The following is a 21,257-nucleotide window of genomic DNA, read 5'->3' on the forward strand; positions in this document are numbered from 1 at the left end:
ACACTGGGCTCCTCAGGCTCCCCAGGGGAGATGGGAAAGAGTCCAAGCCACTGAAAGGAAATGCGGCAGGGCTGGGGAGCGGCTGGCGGGAGCTGGCGGCCTTCATGCCCCAAGGAGCTTTTTGACCATGTAGCCAGGGAGGCTGTAGAGGAAGAGCCCCAACATGAGCAGCCCCAACAGCGCCAGCACGATCTTGATGATGAGCCACTTGTACCGGGTGCAGATGAGGTACTTGATGGACTTGAGAGGGTTGAGGAACCAGACGAAGGCCGTGTCAGGCCGGCTGGGAAGTGGAAGAGAGGAGCCGATCAGCCAGTGGGCAGGAGCTGCCTCCCAGCTCACCCCATCATCTGTCCTTCTGGACCCCCAAAAGCCCTGCCATGGCCCCAGCCCCAAAAGCAGTGAATGCTGGAGCCAGGGTTTGAACCCATTTCTAAGTACCCGACTTGCTGCTTACAAAACTCTATCCTCCCTGCAGGACCTTTGGGGCCCGAATCTTCTCCTAAGGCCTAGATGGGAGCTACTTGCAGCATGGGGCAGCCTTGGCCCTGCAGGCAGTTCTCATCATTAGGAAGCTCCTGCGGTTAGCTCGTTCTATGTGCTGCCCCATGTCCTCTGTGAGACCGGTGCTTCACAACCTCTTCCTTTCTGATGGACATAAATGGCTGTTCCCACCAGGCCCTGCCAAGGGTCTGAGCGGCCCCTTGTGGGGCGCAAGCCGCCCTCACCGACCTGCCCGCTCTCAGGATGCAGACCCACTCCACCTTCTGTAGAGCCTCCCAGCCAAGAAGCACCTGGCCAGCCTCACTATCTGTCATTTGTGTTATAAAAACAATACGTTTCGTAAAATGTCAAGACACAAGTGAAAGTACTGAATATGCATTTTCAAACTACTGCCTCCCAGAAGACATGGCGTGCAGCCCCAGAGCTGAGCTCAGTATTGGTGGGGACACAGAGCCGGGGCTTGGGTGCAGGGCACCTGGTTTTGAATGGTTTTCACAGGCAAGTTAGGCACCTCTATCAACCTCGGTTTCTTCATGTATAAAATGGGGTTACAAGCAGTACCTACCTCCTGGGTTTGGGGCAATGGCACAGTGAGCCAGTGCCTGGGGAGCTCTGAGCACCTGCAGTTGGGTGTTCAGGCCATGGTGGCTATGAAATGTTTGAGTTGAATGGAACTATTATCCTGAAGGGCAGAAAACAACAGCCCTGGACTGGGAGGTCACACACTGGTGAGAGCCATTTCCAGACCTGTTGGCTAACCCTGGCCACCCTTCCCTTTTCCCTGTCCATAGCTCAGCTTCTTTCTGCCAGTGAAATTGGGTTAGAGTCAGCCGGGCGCGGTGGCTCACGCCTGTAATCCCAGCACTTTGGGAGGCTGAGGCAGGCGGATCACAAGGTCAGGAGATCGAGACCATCCTGGCTAACACGATGAAACCCCGTCTCTACTAAAAATACAAAATTTATCCGAGCGTGGTGGCGGGTGCCTGTAGTCCCAGCTACTTGAGAGGCTGAGGCAGAAGAATGGCGTGAACCCGGGAGGCGGAGCTGGCAGTGAGCCGAGATTGAGTCACTGCACTCTAGCCTGGGCGACAGAGCAAGACTCTGTCTCAAAAAAAAAAAAAAAAAAAAAAATTGGGTTAGAGTCTGGGAGAAACATGGCTGGGAGCAGAGGTGATGTGCAAAGAACACAGATTTGGAAATTTGGAAACCTTGGCCTGAGTCCCGGCTCTACCCTAATTTGCTGGGTAACCTTGAGCAAGCTACTTCACCTCTTTAGCTTAATATGGAAAAGTGTAAAATAGTCATTTCTAGTTCTGAGAGTCTACTCTGTCATGAAAGCTTGAAAAGTTGCTGTGCATGTTTGTGTGGGCTTAAGTGTGTGCCTGTGTGTGCTTGAGTGCATGTCTATGCACTTGTGCGTGGCACGTGTGTGCATACATGCTTGTGTGTTTGTGCACACGTATGCATATTTGTGTTTGTGGATGTGTGCGTGTGTGTGTGTGTGTGTGTGCACGCGCCTGCCTAGCCCTTGGTCCAGAGGAAGAAGTAAGAAATATCAGACCCAGGAGGCCGCTGGGCTCAGGCCCCAAGGATCTTCTTGACCAGGTAGCCAGGCACAGAGTAGAGGAACAGGGCGAGGAGGAGAAGCAGCAGCAGGAGCAGCAGCAGTTTGAGGAGCAGCCAGCGATACGTGTGCCACAAGAAGTAGCGAGCCGACTTGAGAGGGTTCAGGAACCAGATGAAGCTCGTGTCGGGCCGGCTGGAGCATGAAGGGTAGAGAGCGCAGAGGAGGGACAGGAAGGAGAAGGGATTGGGTGTGGCGAGGGGCCCAGACCAAGAGGGAAGCTGTCCTGGGCTGTGTGTGCAGCTCTAGGCACCCCTCTGGCCATCAAGGCTGGCCGAGGCCCCAGAGGCCACCAGTGGAGCTGGCTCTTCTGCAAAAGCTAGGAAGGGAAGAGCATAGTTTCTCTCTGCTAAATGGGGCCTTTCCCAGGGAAGGTCCTGCTCTCCAGTATTCCTAGCCCAACCTCTGGTTCAAAGGGACGTTGTGGGATTCAGGGTCAGCAGAGGGCAGGGAGGAGGCTCCCCTGTAATGAGTCTGTGGCCCAGGAAGAGATGGAGTGTCTCCTTCCTGTTCCAGTGCCTCCAAGAACCAGCGTGGGGAGGGGCTGGGCCAGCAGGGCACTCACTTGGGTTTCTCTAGGGGGTCAGGTTCGTTGCGGGCCAGGCCCACTGGGTTCTTCTCTGCCTCCTCCGCTGTCAGTAAATGCAGCTCAGCCTCCACCTTGCCCTGCAGAGGACAGACAGGTCCCAGCGTCCAGGCTATGTGCTGGGCCCTTGGCACCCCAGCCAGGCCCAGCCCTGCCTACTGCCCGAGCAGGAAGGGGTGCGCACCGTGAGCTCAAACTCATCGTTCTCATTGCGAGCCAGGAGGGGCCACCAGCCTTTGACGCGCTTTTGCTTGAAGATGGACATGAGGGGCACGTCCACCTCCTCGGTGGCCATCTCCATGGTGCACTGCTTGGCTGTCTTTGCGCCCCGTGGGAACCGGTTCAGGTCCAGCTCGATGGCCCCTGTGGCGACCTCAGTGTCAGCTCTGAGTGAACAGGGCTGGGGTGGGGTGGGGTGGGGGTGGGGGTCTGGGCTCCTCGGCCCCTTGTTTGCTGAGTGCAGATCTGAGCCCACATCTCATCCTCATGCCTCACTCCCAGCAACTGGCCTCAATGCAGGTGTCCTCGTGGGCTTGCTGGGCAGCCCCAGCCCCCATGCTTTACTCAGGTCCTTCTTTCACCCCAGAGGGTCTCTCCTGGGGTCTCCCCTGCCACTCCCTGCCACTCCCTGCCATACATCCATTCTGTCAAAGTCCTGCTAATCCCACAAGCTTTTGCAGATGCAGATTAGAGTTTTAGGGGGAATCCCTGCTTTACAGAGAAGCAACCTGAGGCCCAGGGGGTTTCCCGACTCCCTTAGGGAGCCTCTCCCCTCCCCCATCATCACTGACTGCCCCCTCCTTGGTGTGTCCAAAGCTTGTTGTCAGCCTGGTTATGACACTGAGAACATCTGCCTAGGGACGGTTAGGTGGGTCCTTGGGGGCGGAACCCCATCGGACACCCCTGGCTCTGACGGACTGGAAGCAGTGACCCGTTGTCCCCCCAAGGTGGGGCTCTCCCTGTCCCTGCCTCCCCGGCCCCTGCTTCTTCTCAGTTCTGGATCCTGAACCCCCATCCCTGCCCTGCTGTGCACCCAGGAAGTCGTCAGCGGAGAAGTGGTCCGCATCCCAGATCTGCAGGGTGAGCCGCGCGGGGATCTTGTACTCGGTCTCGTCCCAGGAGAACATGGACTCCTTCTTGGAGATGACGATCTTCTCCTCCGCCGCCAGGTAGTCGAAGGGGAACAGGTAGCGCCAGTTGAAGTTGCCCTCACCAGTGAGGGAGTGGTAGTGGACGTCTGTGTCCTGCTTGTCCTCCTGCTGGCCCTTCAGCCACCTGTGGGCGCCACATCTCCAGACCCGCAGCCAGGCTGGTGGGGCCTCTCCCACCCACAGCCACCTTCCCTCTGCCTCCTCTCCTGCCCCCACCAGGAAGCAGGGCCCGCCCAGCTCAGTCCCTCCCATGCAGGGACTGCTCACCCACCCCCTCACGAAGATGTCACTGGACTTCTCCCCTGTGAAGAAGTCGTCGTCCTCCAAGACCACCTCATCCGTGTTCCAGATGATGACCCGCAGCTCGTACCTGGGCCCAGGGAGAGAAGGCTGGTTAGCAGCCCCAGGTGGGGGGTATGCCAGGGTGCCAGGGCTGGGATGGGGCAGGCTGAGAGAAGTCCTGGGGACTTGGGGTCAGCACGGGGCCTAGGCTGGAGAAGTGGCTTGGGGTAGGGGGAGCAGAGGCATAAGTGAGAGGGCCCACCAGCCACATGGCTGTGGGTGGTGGGGGTGGGGTGGGGGGAAGAAGCCGCCCTCTGTCTCAGATGCTAGTTCCAAGAGAAGTCTGCATTTAAGCCCAGTAGCCAGCAATGGAAGCCCATGGAAGCTGTATGTCCCTGTCCCCAAAGGGGATTTTCTTCTCAAGGTTTAATTGTAATTATGAATGATGTAATTCATTTCAATCATTAAGAGTGAGGCTGAGTCATTCACTAAAAATTGATCTGAGCGTGGCTCTCCTGGGATTGCAGGAGATTGTGGCTCTTCTGGGCTGCGAGCCCAGAGTGGCCCAGCGGGTTGGGTGCCCCCTAATGACAGGCCCTGGAACAGCCGACTCACAGCCTCAGGTTTCCAGGACATTCCGGGCAGAATTGGCTGCATGATTTGCCGGGGCCAGTGCCAAATGGAAATGCAGGGCCACTTGTCATAAAGAATTTCAAGGTGGCAACATAGGAGCATGGAAACAAAAGTGGGACCTTGTGTGGCTTCCTCCATCCCTGAAGCCGGCCCTGAATCCAGTCACTGTCTGGCAGCTGGACTTGAACCTGCCGCTTTACGGATGGGAAACCTGGCTTCTTTTCACTCCACCACCTCCTGCCGCTTCCAGGCACTCACTCCTGGATACATCACTGGCAGGCACTTCAAAGAAAACTTGGCGGAACATCACACTAGCCTGGATGTGAGGATAACGCAGGGCCAGCTCCCAGGGGTTCTGTGTGTTGTGAAGGAGTGTGTCAGTGTGGGCATGTGTGTGGGTGTCTGTGGGAGTGCTATGCTGTGTGTGTGTGTGTGTGTGTGTGTGCATGAGATGCATGTGTATGGGCGTGTCGACCATGCAGATACGATGCACCGGAGTGTGCTGTGTGGGGCTCGTCTCGCTCACTGATGCAAGGTGGAAGGCATCGTCCTGCCGTAGCACGTGGGGACTCTCCAGGGCAGGCCCTAAACTTTATCAATTGGTTGGTCAGTTTCTCCCCTATAAGGCCCAGTGGCCACACCCAGGCCCCAGGGATGCTAACTGGCCAAGGCCATCTGGGCCTGAGCCTCCCGCAGGAAGGGTTGGGCCGAGGTGGGAAGTGGGTGAGGTGGGCCGGGAGGGAGTAGCGCTGGGCCCTGGGCCACTCACTTCTTGGGCTTCCGAGGGGAGATGTCCAGAGGCGTCCCAGGGGCTGGCATGTCCATGGGGAACATGTCCACCCACAGCTCCAGGCGGCCCTGAGGAAGAGGGTTGTGGCAGATCTCCCAGGGCCTTCTCCCTCTGCCCAGGAAGATCAGCTCTCCTCTCCCTCCTAACCTTTGTTCTGTCAAGGACCCAGTTCATCAATTTCCATCTTTGGATGCCAGGAATTCCTATGATGTCACCAATAGCCAATCGCAGCTTCTGAGGGAGACAACCCAGGTCTCTGCCTGAGCTGATGTAATTCTCACTCAAAGCAAAGACCCTTGCCATTTAAGTTACCCTGAGGGGCCTTGCTGGGGAGGTGCCTGCCAGGCTTTCTGGAATGCAGCAGACAGCGTGAGGCCTGGCTTCTATCTTTACTGACTCAGGTTGGGAATCCCTGGTCCCCAATACCCAAGACCCCCAGTCTTGACCATGCAAGTGTCACCTGCTCGATGCCTGGCTTGTCGGGGTTGAGCAGCGGCCTCGTCTCCACGTGCTCTGGCACCAGGCGGCAGCCCGCGCGGGGGATGTCCTCCCAGTGCCTCAGGGCTGACAGCGCCACGTGCTCGTCTGTGGGCTTCCTCTGACCTGTGGGTGCCGGTCGCTCAGCTGCACACATGGCTCAGCAGAACCAGGAGACCTTGCTGGGACTAGAGACTTAGGAGCAAAAAGAAGCCCCTACGCCATCACCTGTCTACCCCACCGCCTTTTCACTGTTGGGGAAACTGAGGCACAGAAGGAGAAGTGACTTGCCCAGGGTCTCAGCTGCCCCACAGGGCCAAGAGAGGTCTGTGCCCTTGGTCCTCTGCTTGGGGAAGTTGACTGGAGAGCCCTGCTGGGCTGAGAGGAGGGTCAGGGAGGGGAGAATCCACTTCCTGTCCCAGCACCTGAAAGTGATCAGATACTAGCATGGACACCTCCCGATTCTCTGCTTCTCTGGGAAGTGCCTCATGGACAGAGGAGTAAGGAGAGTTTAAGGATTAGAGCCAGATGGAGCTGGGCCGATGCCCTCGCTCTGCCTCTAAAGAGCCACATGACCTTGGGCAAGTCACTAGAACTAGGATCTTGGTTTGTTCATCTGCAGAATGGAATGCAGATAGCCCCTCTACCTCACTGGGATTTGGACAGAGAGAAAGCAGGTGGGGCTGCCCTGTAGGAGGGGTGGAAGCACAGAGGTTGGGCAGACAGGAGTGGGGCTCTGGGGTGATGAGCAGAGGGTCACTAAGCCCAGGCTTAGGCTGAGGACACCCCAGGCTAGGCTGTTAGCTTCCCCAGGGAAGTGTGGGCCCCTCCTGGCCTCTGAAACCCCCTGGAGAGGGGGCAGGTGCTGCATCCAGTGCCTCATTACCGTTCTCGTCCTCAATCTCAGAGGGCCCAGTGAAGACGCGGTTGGCCACCTTCACTCTCCCAGGGGGCCCAAAGTGGGGGCCATCCACTTTGCCATCTTTGCAGAGGCTGGTCAGGATCTGGCTGGGCTTCATGGGGTCCCGCCAGATATTGTAGCCGTGTCTGCAGGAGGGGACACACAGGCTTGGAGGGGCTGGGTGGGACTAAGCCATCCTGGATGACAGCTGGTTGTGGCCAGTTCTCTAAAGTTGGCTGTTGCCCTCATCAGCAAGTGAGCCTGATTCCTCCTGCCCTGGGCCCCAGTCTCACCTGAGACACTAGGGCTGCTGGAGGCTGAACCCTCCTGCCCTGGGCCTTGGACCACGTATCAGTGTCCCCAGCCTAGCCCCACTGCATCCCCTCACTGTGCCCACTCCTCTGGAACCTCAGAGACTCCCATGAGGAAACTGAAAACCAGAGAGGTGAAGGGACTTGGCCAGGGTCACACAGCCTATAAGTGGCAGAGCTGGCCCAGATCCCCAGGGGACTCTTCCTGTCCTCCTCTGCTGGCCCCCACCTTCCCTAGCCCACTTGTCTCTCCTCATCCTGCCTCCTCTGTCCTGGAATCCACTGACCCTCTCCTTGTTTTGGGATCTGCAGTCCTGTCCCCTGAAGACTGTGCCCAGGGACTGTAGGGGCAGAGGCCTGGCCTGGGACAGAAACCACAATTATGTCTACCTTCTCAAATCTCCACGATCTGAATCTCATTTTACAGTGGACGCAAAGCAGGCACACTGCCCCCGCCTTCTGCCCCATGCCCCACATACGTGGAGTAGGTCTGGGCGATGCCGCAGGTGGCACGGTGCTTGCTGTAGAAGCGGTTCTCCAGGTCGATCTTGGTTTCCCCAATGAGGTCATCAGTGCCCACCAGGTCCCAGTCATACACAGCCACCGTCAGCATGGATTCCATGGGGAAGGAGGCCTCAATGTCAAAGGACCTGGTGGGGTGGAGTCAGGAGAAGGGTTTAAGGATCTGCTAGGGTGGGAGGTGGTCTGGGTTGGAGAAGTCGGGGTGTGGCAGGGGAAGGCACCAAGAAGCCTTACTTCCCGAAGACTGGGTTGAGCTGCTTGGAGATGTAATTCTCCTTGTCACGGATGTCAGTCTTGCCTAGCCGGATGGCGATGTAGGGGTCAGCTTTGCCGTTGATGTCGGCAGGGTGCAGGTCCGTGGCCTGGGATGGGGAGGAGGGCTGCCTGAGCAGGCTCCCATGCCCTGCTCATCTTCAGTGCCCCTGCCAGTCTGCCTGAGGGTCCTATGACAGTGAAGGGCAGGGGCAGGAGCACTGGACCCCTCAGGAGGCTTGCTGTGTGACCCTAGGCAAGTGGCTACCCCTCTCTGGGCTTTGACTTCTTCCTCTAGAAAAGATAAAGACTAGACCAAATGATCTGCCTGGTGCCTCCCAGTATGGGGCTATCAGTACGCAGCTTCTTCTTTTTTTTTTTTTTTTCTCTGAGACAGAGTCCTGCTCTGTCTCCCAGGCTGGAGTGCAATGATGTGATCTCGGCTCACTGCAAGCTCCACCTCCTGGGTTCAAGCGATTTTCCTGCCTCAGCCTCCTCAGTAGCTGGGATTACAGGTGTGTGGCACTGCGCCTGGCTAATTTTTGTATTTTTAGTAGAGACGGGGTTTCACCATGTTGACCAGGCTGATCTCGAACTCCTGACCTCAGGTGATCCTCCTGCCTTGGCCTCCCAAAGTGCTGGGATTACAGGTGTGAGCCACTGCACCTGGCCAGTATGCAGCTTCTTTGGTCTCTCCCGGATGGGAGGATGAGGAGACGTGCAAGGAGGGGAAGCGACAGGAGTCTCACCCGGACCACATAGACTCGGACCAGCACATTGATGGGGTCATTGCTTGGGATGCCCTGGAACATGCCATAGGTGGAGTCGTAGCCGGCTTCCCGGGACACGTCCTCTGGGAGTGGCACTTTGTACACGCAGAGGGAGCCCTGGGCAAGACAAGTGTGGGTCAGGGTGTAGGTTTGCCTGGCAAGGGTGGCATTCAAAATAGCTAACAGCACCGGGAGGGCTGGACCCTGATGTGGCAGGGCCTTCACCCTTTAACTGCTGAGCCATGGGAAAGTCCAGGGTTTCTGGAGGGAGTGGCCAGGGCAGTGGTGGGAGGTGAGTGGGAGAACCTGTGGTGGGGCAAGGGCTAGGGGGTGCTCAGGCTGGGTCCATGCTCCTGGCCTGACCTTGAAGCGTCCCACAATGCGCTCCTCCTCAGTGGAGCCATCCTCGTCATCCCCGGTCTTGCCCCGAAGCAGGTTGAAAGTGTGCAGCCAGTCCTCAAAGTTATCAAACTCGGACTCCAGCTCTTTGGGGTACACCTGAGCCAGACCAGGCCATTAGGGGGCGGCTGCCTGGTCTCTGGCTTTTGTCCTGCCCCACCTGCAGGATCACCGCGCCCCCCCGCCTCCCCGCCCCCGCACACCCTAGAAGAGTCTGCTCCTAGGCTTTCACCTTAAGCTCATCAATCTTGGGTTTCTTCTTCTCGGGGGCCTCGGACCCCTGGCCAGAGCCAGAGCTCTGGGTTTTCTTCTTCTTCTCCTCTTTGGCAGCCCTTGCCTTCTCCTTGCCCTTCATTGACCCCTTCAGGCCTGGCCAGAAGCAGAAAAGGAGGTGGAGCAGAAATGAGCAGAGCAGGAAGGCCTGGATTCGAGACCCAGCTCTGTCGCTAATTTGCTTTACTAACTTAACTCTCGGATGTCCATGTGCTGTCAAATGCAGATAATACTCCCTAGCATGCCCGCCTCATGGAGGTGCTGGGGGCCCCAGTGAGCTTATGCCCGGGAAGGTGTCTGAAGACCGTCATCATGCCCTTTGGAAGAGAGGGGCAGGAAGGAGCATGGGTTTGGCGGTGGAGGCATGTTGCAGCGCAGTTCCTTGCCCACTCGCTTTCCTCACTAGCTTCCCTCTTCTTGTCCATAATAATAACACTCTGTATTAGCATTTCCCAAACCTCATTCAGTGGAGCACCAGGTGCAGATGCTGCTGGCATGCTTTAGAAGAAAGGGTACTGTGATCCAATAAGCTGGGGAAATATTTTATACTGTGTCTTCCTTTTAGAGATGTATAGTAACATTTGCACAGTAAAGGCTCTGAAAAGTCCTGCACCAAAAGAAGCTGTTTCAATCAGCTTTTCCTAAACTAATTTGACCAAAACTAATTTGTTCCTTCTAGAACACCCACCAATTTTCTTCATGGAAAAGAGTCTGGAAAATGCTGGATGGAATGAGCTCTGAGGTCCCTTCCAGCTCTGATGTTCTGTGGCTCTAAATGTCTGCCTATCACTGTGGGTGCTGAACTGGTCAGAGTAAAAGCCTCCCTAGATAAGGGCCTTAGCCTGCCCAGTGCCCACGGACTACTGATGCTGCTTTCCTGGCTACTAAGGCTGGGAGGGCTGGCAGGAGGGGAAAGAAGCAGGTGGTGAGGTGGGCAGGAGAGCCAACCACCCAGGGGCAGGAAGGAGGCAGTTTCAGGTTCCAGGGCTCACCCTCGGTATTGTCCACTTCCTCCTTCTCCTCCAAGTCAGTTCCAGAGGGCTCTTGTTGTCGAAGTTGCTGCCAAAAGATGAGATGAAAAGGACAGAAGGTGGGTTTCCTGGGGAGGAGTCTGTTGACCCCAAATTGTGGGCCCATATGAGTCTTAATGCACTAGAAGTAGAAAATCTTCCCGACTGCACTTCAAATCCACCATATGCTCTGCTTAAGTGGGTTTAAAAAAGTTTATAATGTGTACAGTGTGACTAGTGGTACTTAGGGGTTTATGCATCTGTGGCACATATACACCATGGAATACTATGCAGCCATAAAAAAGGATGAGTTCATGTCCTTTGCAGGGACATGGATGAAGCCGGAAACCATCATTCTGAACAAACTGTCACAAGGACAGAAAACCAAACACCGCATGTTCTCACTCACGGGAGGGAATTGAACAATGAGAACACTTGGACACAGGGAGGGGAACATCACACACCAGGGCCTGTCGTGGTGTTGGGGGAGGGGGGAGGGATAGCACTAGGAGCAATACCCACTGTAAATGACGAGTTAATGTGTGCATTACACCAACATGGCACATGCATACCTATGTAACAAACCCGCACGTTGTGCACATGTACCCTAGAACTTAAAGTATAATTAAAAAAAAAAAAGAAATAACACCTTGCAATAAATATTTACATTTTCTACTTAAAAAAACACAGTGCATTTTAATGTTGCTTTTAGTGGTATTAATAAATTGTCTTAATGTAGAAAAGTATAACAGTAAGAAAATGTACTATATTTTCTTTCACTCAGCACACCCCATCTTACTGGAAACGAAAATAAATCTTGACTAGAAACTAGAACCAGGTTTCAACTAAGTCGCCACCGCCACCTGGTGGCAGTCTGTGAAAATTGCAGGAGTAGAGACAACAACAGGTAGCCTCTTGCAGCTCCAGCCTGGCCAACTTGATGGTGGGAGACGAGACTACCAGCTGTCCTCAATGATCTGTTCTCCTAGTTTTACAAGTTTTGCTGAGCACACAGCCACCTTGCTAAAGATTACATTTCCCAGCCTCCTTTGCAGATAAGTGTAGCTAAGGGACTAGATTCTGGTCAATGTGAGTGGAAGTGATATGTGAAACTTCTGGATTGGGCCCTGAAAAAGAAAAGCATATGCCTCCTCTCCTCTTTAACCCTTCCTGTGCACTTGAATTAGAACATGATGTTGAGTCACCTCCAACCTTACAGATGTGAGAAACAAGAGGTCAGGATCTTAGTCCTTGACACCACTGAGCCACCATACCAGCCTAATCCCCACTCTCTGAGATGTTATGTGAGAAAGAAACTGCTGTCTTGTTCACGTCACTCTAACTTGCTACCGCAGCTTAATGTGTGCTCTAATAAATATCACACCTAGCTTGGGTCAGAGAAAGGGCCTGGGAGAGGATGTGGCTGGATCAGCTCTGGCCCCACTGAGGAAACACAACTGCAGGCATGTGTCCCTCCTGGTCAGGTGGCCAGTCAGAGCACCCTGAGCTAGGTAGGCAGCGTGGAGAGGACACAAACAAGAAAGCAGAGAAATGCACTTTCTGGAACTTGCAATCTGGCCCAACAGATGGAACCCACATATGTGTAATAGGGGAAGAATCATTCACGTGCCGGTGACCAAGATGTGTAAAATAAAACAGTATGAAGAAGAGTCGTAAGGACTACTGATAAGCAGTTGTTCCCTTAGGGCCTCTGAGAACATGTTTCTCCTTTTTCACAAAGGTCACCTCCTCTGGGATGCCTCCCCTGATTCCCCCAAGCCATGATTTGCCTTTGTTATCACATAGTCCTCTTTAAGTCTCTGTTTACATGTCCATTTTGCCCAGTAAACCGAGGGCCCATCAGGGCAGGTATGGCATCTTTTGGCTCCCATAGCACCTAGTATGGAGCCTGGCTCATCGCATATACCCAAGAGGCATTTGTGGAATGAGTCAATGAGGACAAAAGAAAACCAAGCAGGGAAGGTAGATGGGACCATCGTCTTGGAAGGTGAGTTCTGAGCTGGGATTTCAAGGATGCGAGACAAGGTCATCCCAAACTCACATGAATGGAGGTGGGATCCAGCTCTGGGGGCCGTGGTGAAGAAGCTGGACAGGAGGGTCTGAGTGTGGAGGGGGTCACCTCCCCTTACCCTACCCGAGGTCTCACCTCCTTCATGGTGTCAATGGAGGCAAAGTACTTGGACCACCAATCCAGCATGCTCTCATCTGGCTCCTCCTCCTCCAGCTCCTCCGCAGTGCCCTTCTTCTTCTTCTTCTTCTTCTCCTTCTCCTCCTCAGCCTGTAGGTTGGCCAGGTCCAGAGTCCTATATGGACTCCTCCTGCCTGGACAATCCCGAGAGCCTCCACCCATTCCGCCATCTGCCAGCAGGAAGCCTTGGGCTCCATGAGGCTCTGTGGGGCCACCCATGTCCAAGGGGCAGGGCCTTATTTTAGGGAGAAGGTGCCACAGGCCACAGAGAGTTGTGACCTGCCAGCGTGATCCACTCGCCCAAGCAGGACTGGCACTGAGTCCTGCACTCACCCAGCTCTTTTCCACCGCATCTTGGGGGAGATGTGCTGGCCCAAGCATGCGGGGGGCTGGGGCTGGCTCTGTCCCTGATGCTGGACCCTTTGGCCTGATATCGTTGCCAATAAAGGACCCTCTCACCCCAGAGCCCCTGCATGGCCCCCACACTCACCACATCCACCTTGACAACAGCTTCAGAAGTCTGCAGAGGAACCAAGGAGACAGGGGTAGAATCAGCCACTGGGGCCTGGAGTGGCAGGCAGCGGCCTAGCACAGGGTGCGTGGAGGAGCCAAGATGGAAATTACTGTGTGCTGGCAGCCCCTGTGCCCACAAGGCCAACTTCGCATTAATGAGAGCACTCTGACTGGTGAGTCTGCAAAGGGTCTGAGTGAGGATGTTTCTTTGGGTGGCCAAAGGAACAGGGGGGTGTGTTCCAGGCTGGCCCACGTTCTGCCCTTCCCTGTAGGGTCTGCAGCTTGTAGGCCACTTCCACACCCAACCCCCAGGTGGCAGTTCTCTCTCTGGCAGATGAATGGTCCTAGTCCCAAAGCCAGGAGGAAGAAGGAGCTTCCACCTGGAAATCCTCCTCCGACCCAGGCCAGGGAAGTGTCATTTGTGAATGGCTGGGATGGAAAACCAGGGACTCTTTGAAAAGGACACTGATGATCTCATAAGAAATCATTACCTATGGTGTCATTTGTTGGAGTAAAAATTATAGCAGGTGATTATAATAAACTGTGATGGCTCACTCTGTCTCTCATACACACATACCACATGCCAGTGCACATGCACACACCCACATGTATGCACACACGCACATATGCACACCGCAAGCACGCATGCACACACATATGCACATACACCACATGCACGCACACACACATGCACATTTACACACCACATGCACACATGCACATATGCACACCACAAGCACACATGCACACATATATGCACATATACCACACTCACGCATGCACACATGCACATTTACATACCACCCGCATGCATGCACACTGCACACATGCACATATGCACACCACACACATGCATGCACACATATATGCACATACACTGCACACATGCACACATGCATTTACACACCACATGCACACATGCACATATGCACACCATATGCATTCACACATGCATGCACATGTTCACACATGCATGCACGCACGTGCATATGCACATACACCACACACGTGCATGAACATATGCACACCACACGCACGCACGTGAATATGCACATACCCCACATACAGGCACACACACACATGCACATACACCACATGCACGCACACACGCACATATGCACATATACCACATGCACACACACACGCGCATATGCACATATACCACATGCACACACACACGCGCATATGCACATATACCACATGCACACATGCACAATGCACATATGCACACCACACATACGCACGCACGCACAAATGCACATACATCACATGCATGCACGCACACACATGCACATATGCACACCACACACATGCGCACACACACGCACATTTACACACCACACGCACGCGCGTGCATTCCAGGATAGTATTAGGAGGGAGCTGTTTGGACACACAATCAAGGTCAGCCCCCGACAGTCACATGCCAAAGGAGGCTCTTAGTGTCCTTTTCTCTCGGGGCAGATAGTCTAGTTCACAGAATGTGTCACACGAAGTTGCACGTTCCCAGCCAGCAGGGGGCTGACCCCACCCGCCTTACCGCGTCCAGCTTCACCATGGTCTCCAGTTTCTTGATGGGTACCTCTGGCTCCATAGTCACCACAACCTCCCCTGTGGAGTGAGAGGAGGAGCCCCCATTGCACAGCACACGGCAGCGCCGGAGAAGCCTAACTGGACAGATGGATAGATGGACAGACAGGCAGAGGAAGGAGCAAGAGGAACAGTGAGATTGGCGGGGCAGGAAGGTGCAGAGAACTAAAGCTGATTCTGGAACTTTCTGAGGGAGAGGGGGACAGGCAGTCGAGGGAGAAAATACGGGCATGGGGAGGGAAGAAGAGAGCCCGAGATAAGGGGAAGCTGTGGAGGCCGGCGGGAGGGAGGTAGCGGGGAGGCCTGAGTCTTCTCCATCAACCAGCCCAAGGGGCCTTCTGCCCTCAGGCCCTCCCAGGCTGTCTCCAGTTCTGCCCTCTCTGGCTGTAGAGCTGGGGTCACCTTCGGCAGCCTTCCTTGGCCACCAGGGTGGACCTTCTTCCGTGCCCACCCCCTCGGCCCCAAGGAGCAAACTCTGGCCACGGCTTGGACTGGACGGAGACCCGGAGCCCTTCCCTGGGGGGTGTGCAGCCACGCTTGGTGGCAGGGTGGATGTGGCCATACCCGTGGTGTTCCAGCTGGGGGCCGAGCGGTCTGGGGGCCGGTAGATGAAGCGTCGCAGAGAGCTGACGGCATGGGAGCCCACCAGTGTGTAGCGACCGAAGGCCCGACAGTCCACCACACGGATGTTCAAGGGCGGGTGCAGCAGCTCGTTCTCTGGGAGGTCCTGGGGTGTTGGCGACAGGAGCCTGAGCCTCCAAGAAGAGGCAGAGGAAGCCGGCTGGCTGAGTGGAGCCACACTGGCCACAGGACGTCCTCCGCCGGGGCCTGCACTCACCACTTCAAACCACTTGACGAGGGTGTTGAAGTTGGGGTTCTTCTTATAATTGTGGATCAGGGACGACTGCACCCCCTTCCCTGCACACTCGATGTCCACCCGTGGCCGGTCCACCTGGGCCAGGTTCACCCGCTTTAGGTCCCGTAGGCCCCAGAACAGCACCTGGGAGAGATTGGGGGGGTGCAGAGAAGAGAGCCCCTCAGTCAAGGGAGCCAGCCATGGGGGCGCTGGACCATCCGAGAAGGAACTGGGCAGTGGGATGGGCAGTAGTTCACCCCAGATTTCAAAGGGTGGGAGCAGGGCCAGGAGAGCAGAGGAGGGGCAGGCATCCTCCAGGGATGAGGGTGAGGCTGCCCGGAGAAGGGGTGCAGAGTCAGGGGTGCAGACAGGAGGGCTGGGCACAGTCCTGGGACATGGGAGTGTGACTTGGTGCAGATGGGGGAAGGCCCTGGGCTGGGGCAGGAGCCTGGGTCTGCTGCTGGCTCCTGGTAATGGTGGTGGGAGGGGGATGACAAGCCACTTCCCCTCCTGGGTCCTCAGACTCCTCATCCAAAACGGAAGGGCCACACAGAGCCCTCGCACCTCCACTCGGTACTTGCTGAGCACGGGCCGGATGCCCACAGGCACAGGCATGATGGGACCTCGGTCCACGTCCACCGGGCCATTGATGGGGGGCAGGTCAGCCTTCCCTGCTGGTCCAATCTGGGGAATGGGGGTCACAGGTCACACAATGGGGAGCCCAGGGACAGGGTCTCTTTCCCCATGAGTTGTTTGCCATGATATCTGGGGAGACAGGGAAAACCCCCTAAGAACCATGCCCCCAGCTTCGGTCAGGATGGGAAGGAGAGAGGCCCCCAGGCCCCCAGCCCCCCAGCCCCCAGGCCCCAGGCCCCAGGCCCCAGCTCCAGGCCCCAACCCCCAGGCCCTAACCCCCCAGACCCCAGGCCCCAGCCCTCAGCTCCAGCCCCCAGCCTCCAGCCCCCAGGCCCCACCCCCAGGCCCCAGCTCCCAGGCCCCAGCCTTCGGGCCCCAGCCCCCAGCCCTAGGCTCCAGCTCCCAGCCTCCAGTCCCCAGGCCTCAGCCCCTCTTCCCTGCAGTCCCACCTGCAGCAGCTCGAAGGCCGCCAGCAGGTCTCCAGCTGTGGCGTTGCCACGGTAGATCTGGTAGTACTCGAGCTGGGGCGGGAAGCGGGGTGGGCAGTACACCTCGTCTGCCATCTTCACCAGGGGTTTGGCGAAGGTCCGGCCCATGAAGTCAGCTTTACCCTGACGCAACAGACAACCCAGAAGCCTCTTGGTGCTTGCTGTCCACACCTGTGATCTCGTTTGGTCCTTACCACAGCCCCATGAGTTGTTGTAAGGGACAGGTGTGATCACCCCATTTTACAGATGGGGAAACCAAGTCTCAGGGCCCACCAAAGACTTGTTCAAGGCCAAGCAGTCAGTAAATGGGAGCTGCCCGGCTCAGGACTAGACATGAGGTCCTCCTACCTCTAGTCCAGGGCTACCTGGGCACCTCAGCAGCTGAGGTGGTGCGTGAGAAGGTGGCTCGCTAACTCTCAGGGGTCACCCCAATCCCTTATTCCCTGCTCCAGAACCTCCATGGAGGACGGCAAGGCTGTTACTGGTTGTGGTAGCTGTGGGCAGGGGTTGGGAGCCCTGGGATGGGGAGGCTAGTGACAGCAGGAATTGCCGGCACATCTCCAGGGCTCAGTCTGTTGGTGACAGGAGGTGAAGATGTCCTGGCCTGGGAAGGGGTCAGGCTGCCGCAAGCAGGCAGGAGGCACCTGGAGGGACTGGGTGTCAGCCCCACTCCCAGCTTCCCAGCCAGCACCTGGCCAAGGAGCTCTGCAGGTGGGTGGCGGAGGTGAGGGCACAGCCTCGGTGCAGGTGGAGTGCAGGGAACAAGGGCCAGGTGTGGTGATGCTGGGGTCCCTGGCACCGGAGCCCACCCATACCATGGAATCCTGGTCGTAGATTTCGATGACAATGATGGGCGGATCATCCCTCAGCTCATGAGCTTCACCATAGAGCTCTAGGTTGTCGAACACCAGCATCTGGTCCCAGGTGGGACACAGGGTCTCATTCAGCACCTGCAGCATGGGATGGGGAGACAGGTGACAAGTGACAGAGGGTGGGCAGATGCACAAACAGGAGCTGCCCCTACTCACTCAGCTTCCACGGAACCTGGGGGCAGGAGTGACAGGTTTCTTGATTCTTCCAGAAATCTTAAAATCAAGGCTAATATGAGGTTTGCCCCAAGCCTCCTGCCAATGTCCTCCTTGTCATCCCTGTCTTGTGAATATAACCACAGCTAAAGCCCGTAGCCTTTCCAGTGCGATCCGGGTCTGCAGTTATCTGCAGGGCTTCCCCTGAGAAACCGGGGCACTGGCTGACCTGTGGCTCCAGGCCCCACAGGCTCACAGGCCCCACAGGCTCCAGTCCCCACAGGCTCACAGGCTTCCTGGTGCTGTCAAAGCCAGAGCCACTCCCTCCCCCCGGGCCCTCACCTCTGTGCACTGACTCTGATTGATGAAGAAGACCCGAGCGAAGGGGTCTGAGAGTCCGCTGCTGTCTGCGGCAAAGAGGCTGCGGGCCTGGTACATGTGGGCTCGGAGCTGGAACGCCTGCTTCTCTGTGGGGAAGGGCAGCCTGAGGTTCCGGGATGGGCAGCCCCTCCGGCCCCCTCCCAGGTGAGACTTTGAGTGAGGGGTCCTCACTCACTGGTGTAGACCAGGCTGACGGGCGGGAAGGCATGCAGACCCAGGCCCTGGGCCGCCTTGACCTCCTCGAAGCCACAGGGCAGGCCGCACAGGAACTCCTTGCGCTGTTTGCTGAGGCTCAGCCACAGGTAGAGCTCCACCTTGGCCTGCACTGTCCAGCCTGCCGAGCCGAAGCCCCGCTTCCCTGGCAACTGGGGGTGGGTATGGGGTCACCAGGAGCCTGACAGCTGCCAGGGCCCACGGGGTGGGGAAGGGGCAGGGGCCAGCAGAGGCCCTGGTCAGAGCTACCCTGCCCCTTCACAGCCATCCCGCTTGGCTGGGGTCCGGTGGAGACAGGGGCATGGGCAGGGGGCCATCCTGCCCCCTTCCCCACCCCTTCCCCCATCTCCTTCCCATTCTCAGCCCTTCTCTGAACACCTGCTGCTTGAAGGCCCCACCCTGTCACTCAGGCCCTCCAGCCCCAGGTGGGGGCTGCTGCTCCCCAAAAGGACCCAGGCCCCCAACCGTCCTGCCCCCTCCAGCACCTTGAGGAAGAGCGTCTTGACCTTGGCGCAGTCCTTGCCAGTCTCCTCCTCCACGATGGAGAAGAGCAGGTCCTTGGAGGGCACACGGGCATAGGCGACACGCTTGTTGTTGCTCATCATCCAGATGAAGATGTCGGGAATACTGTGCTGGGGCTGGGGGTTGGGGGTGGCCAGGGGCAGCGGGTAAGGGGGTCTAGCCTCCTGACTGAGCCCCCTGAGCCTGAGGGGCCCCAGAGAGCCAGCCCTGGATGAGGCAAAGCCCCCTCCCCTTGCGCCGCACCTCGTCCGCCAGGAAGCGCAGCTTCTGCAGGAAGTTCTGGCACAGCCTCAGCTTGTCCCGCACCGTGTGCCGCTTCACCTGGGCCCGCAGCATCCTGGCCTGCTGCCCCATGCTTTCCTGCGCAGGAGGGGGTGTCAGTGAACCCAGCTACTGGGGGACAGCTCGGGCCATGACAAAGGGGGTTGTGACACCTTCTCACAGCCAGGCCCTCCCTCCAGCCCCTGCCGTCCAGTCGCGTCCTCACCAGCTCCCTCATGCAGGACTTGAGGCGCTCCCGGTCAAGCCTGGTGCGGGATGAGTGGCCCTGGTCCTTGTCAGCCAGGGAGAGGAAGTGGCTGGGGGTAGGGGGAGCCGGGGTTTAGCGAGCCTGACCAGCAGGGGCTCTGTAGATTCTCCCTCATCTGCCCAGCCCTGGCAGGGTCCCCTTTGTCCAGTTCCACTTCATCCTCCCCCCACCTGCTGCCCCTCCCTTCTCACCAGCAGCCACAGCTCAGCTCCTCCAGGACGCCTCGCAGGCGACGCTCAGGGTAGGACTTCTCCGTTTTGATCATCTCCTGTACGTCGTTCAGGCCTTCTTCCTGTGAATCAGGAATGTGGGTGATGCTGGGCCACAGCCCCGCCTCCCCAGCCTCCCCAAATGTCTCCTCCCCATTGATCAGGGGAGTGAGGGACCTCATGATCTGGGAGCTCTCACTAGGGCCATCCTGAGTATCGGTCATCATGAGGAAGTCATCAATTTCCCAAGTTCTGTTCTCAGAACCTGGAGATGTTGGTGTTCATGGGTTCTTCAGTTCCTGAAGGAAGAAGCCACCTCTGGGCTGTGAGTCTGTGGCTCTGGTGAGCTCACAGGGCCTGGGCAGAACTCAGGGCTAGGCTGGGGGCTCAGGGCTGGCCAGAGACAGAGGGAAACCCTAGGACTGGATGTGACAAGATCCTGACGTCACTCCAGAATGCTGGGGCCTGTGGCAGGGGATGGGAACAGATGCCTGGGGGAAGAGGGAGTGGCTCTGGCTCTGAGAGCACTGGGAGGGCTGTGAGACCCAGGCCCCACAGGAGACACAGGTCAGCTAGTATCCCAGCTCCTTAGGGGGAAGCCTTGCAGATAACTGCAGTCCCAGGTCACACTGCAAAGGCTATGGGCTTTAACTGTGGTTATAGTCACAAGACAGGGATGACAAGGAGGACATTGGCAGGGGGCTGGGAGCAGACCTCATATTAGCCTTGATTTTTTTGGAAGTTTTAATTCATTTTTATAAAATATGAGCTGGCTGAGCTTCAGGGAACTTCAACAGGGAGCACCAACAGCTCAGGGAAGGGTGGGATTATCTGTTGGTCCCTGCTCCTCCAGGCTGGGGAGAAGGAGGTCTCATGCCAACAGCTGCACTCCTCGCCCAGTCAGTGCCCATGGCTCAAGCGGGGAGAGGGGTGGGCAGAGGAGGAAGGGGCAGCTCCTTGAGCTTCAGACACTGCTTGCTTCTCTCTTTTCCCCATTTCCCTTCCCTAGCCTTGCTTTTTTATTTTATTTTATTTTTATTTTTATTTTATTTTTTTTTATTTTTTGAGATGAAGTTTTGCTCGGTCGCCCAGGCTGGAGTGCAGTGGCGCGATCTCGGCTCACTGCAACCTCTGCCTCATGGGTTCAAGCGATTCTCCTGCTTCAGCCTCCCGAATAGCTGGAATTACAGGTGCCCGCCACCAAGCCCCGCTAATTTTTGCATTTTTAGTATAGATGACATTTCACTATGTTGGTCAGGACGGTCTCGAACTCCTGACCTCAGGTGATCCACCAGCCTTGGCCTCCTAAAGTGTTGGGATTACAGGCGTGAGCCACCACACCTGTCTCCCTAGCCTTGCTTTTAAGATTTCTGGAAAAATCAGGGAACTCAACACTCCTGCCCCAGGGTTCGCTGGAGGCTGCAGTGACTAGAGGTGGCTCCTGCCCTTGTCTGCGCCCTGGGACCTGGGGCTGAGGATGGGAACAGAGGTCTTGCTGGGGCCGTTCCTGCAGCCCCTGGGCAGCCCAGCTTTGTGTGTTCCAGGGAAGGCCCTCTGACAGCGCCGTCTCCCCCAGGACCCCACTGCTGCTGGCCCCTGGCCTG

At 56.8% G+C, this 21,257-nt stretch overlaps 1 protein-coding gene across 1 annotated transcript; it reads right to left on the reverse strand.

The window, feature by feature from the left end:
• Positions 1 to 64: 64 nt before the first annotated feature.
• Positions 65 to 19,880, reverse strand: OTOF (otoferlin). The gene is made up of 29 exons (XM_030800225.1): positions 19,636 to 19,880; positions 19,403 to 19,493; positions 19,159 to 19,275; positions 18,879 to 19,031; positions 18,356 to 18,545; positions 18,142 to 18,266; positions 17,590 to 17,724; positions 16,736 to 16,897; positions 16,215 to 16,334; positions 15,633 to 15,794; positions 15,359 to 15,521; positions 14,745 to 14,875; positions 13,185 to 13,214; positions 12,653 to 12,784; positions 10,468 to 10,534; positions 9,435 to 9,571; positions 9,167 to 9,301; positions 8,783 to 8,920; positions 8,016 to 8,143; positions 7,739 to 7,909; positions 6,934 to 7,094; positions 6,031 to 6,173; positions 5,550 to 5,638; positions 4,137 to 4,235; positions 3,748 to 3,989; positions 2,899 to 3,077; positions 2,694 to 2,794; positions 2,066 to 2,263; positions 65 to 283 (listed from the first exon to the last, which is right to left on the reverse strand). The coding sequence occupies exons 1-28, from the start codon at positions 19,878 to 19,880 to the stop codon at positions 2,083 to 2,085; spliced, it is 3,927 nt and encodes a 1,308-aa protein (XP_030656085.1). The 3' UTR covers positions 65 to 283; positions 2,066 to 2,082.
• Between the last annotated feature and the right edge of the window lie 1,377 nt (positions 19,881 to 21,257).

This window comes from Nomascus leucogenys, chromosome 19, assembly GCF_006542625.1.
Source record: "Nomascus leucogenys isolate Asia chromosome 19, Asia_NLE_v1, whole genome shotgun sequence".
Lineage (NCBI taxonomy): Eukaryota > Metazoa > Chordata > Mammalia > Primates > Hylobatidae > Nomascus > Nomascus leucogenys.

Excerpts from the sequence above, each read along its gene's own strand:
- OTOF (XM_030800225.1), bottom strand. The coding sequence starts at position 19,880 with ATGATGACCGATACTCAGGATGGCCCTAGTGAGAGCTCCCAGATCATG. Across the intron at positions 16,898-17,589 it reads TCTACGACCAGGATTCCATG|GGTAAAGCTGACTTCATGGG; the intron begins GTATGGGTGGGC and ends CTGTTGCGTCAG. Across the intron at positions 3,990-4,136 it reads AGTGACATCTTCGTGAGGGG|GTGGCTGAAGGGCCAGCAGG; the intron begins GTGGGTGAGCAG and ends TGGCGCCCACAG.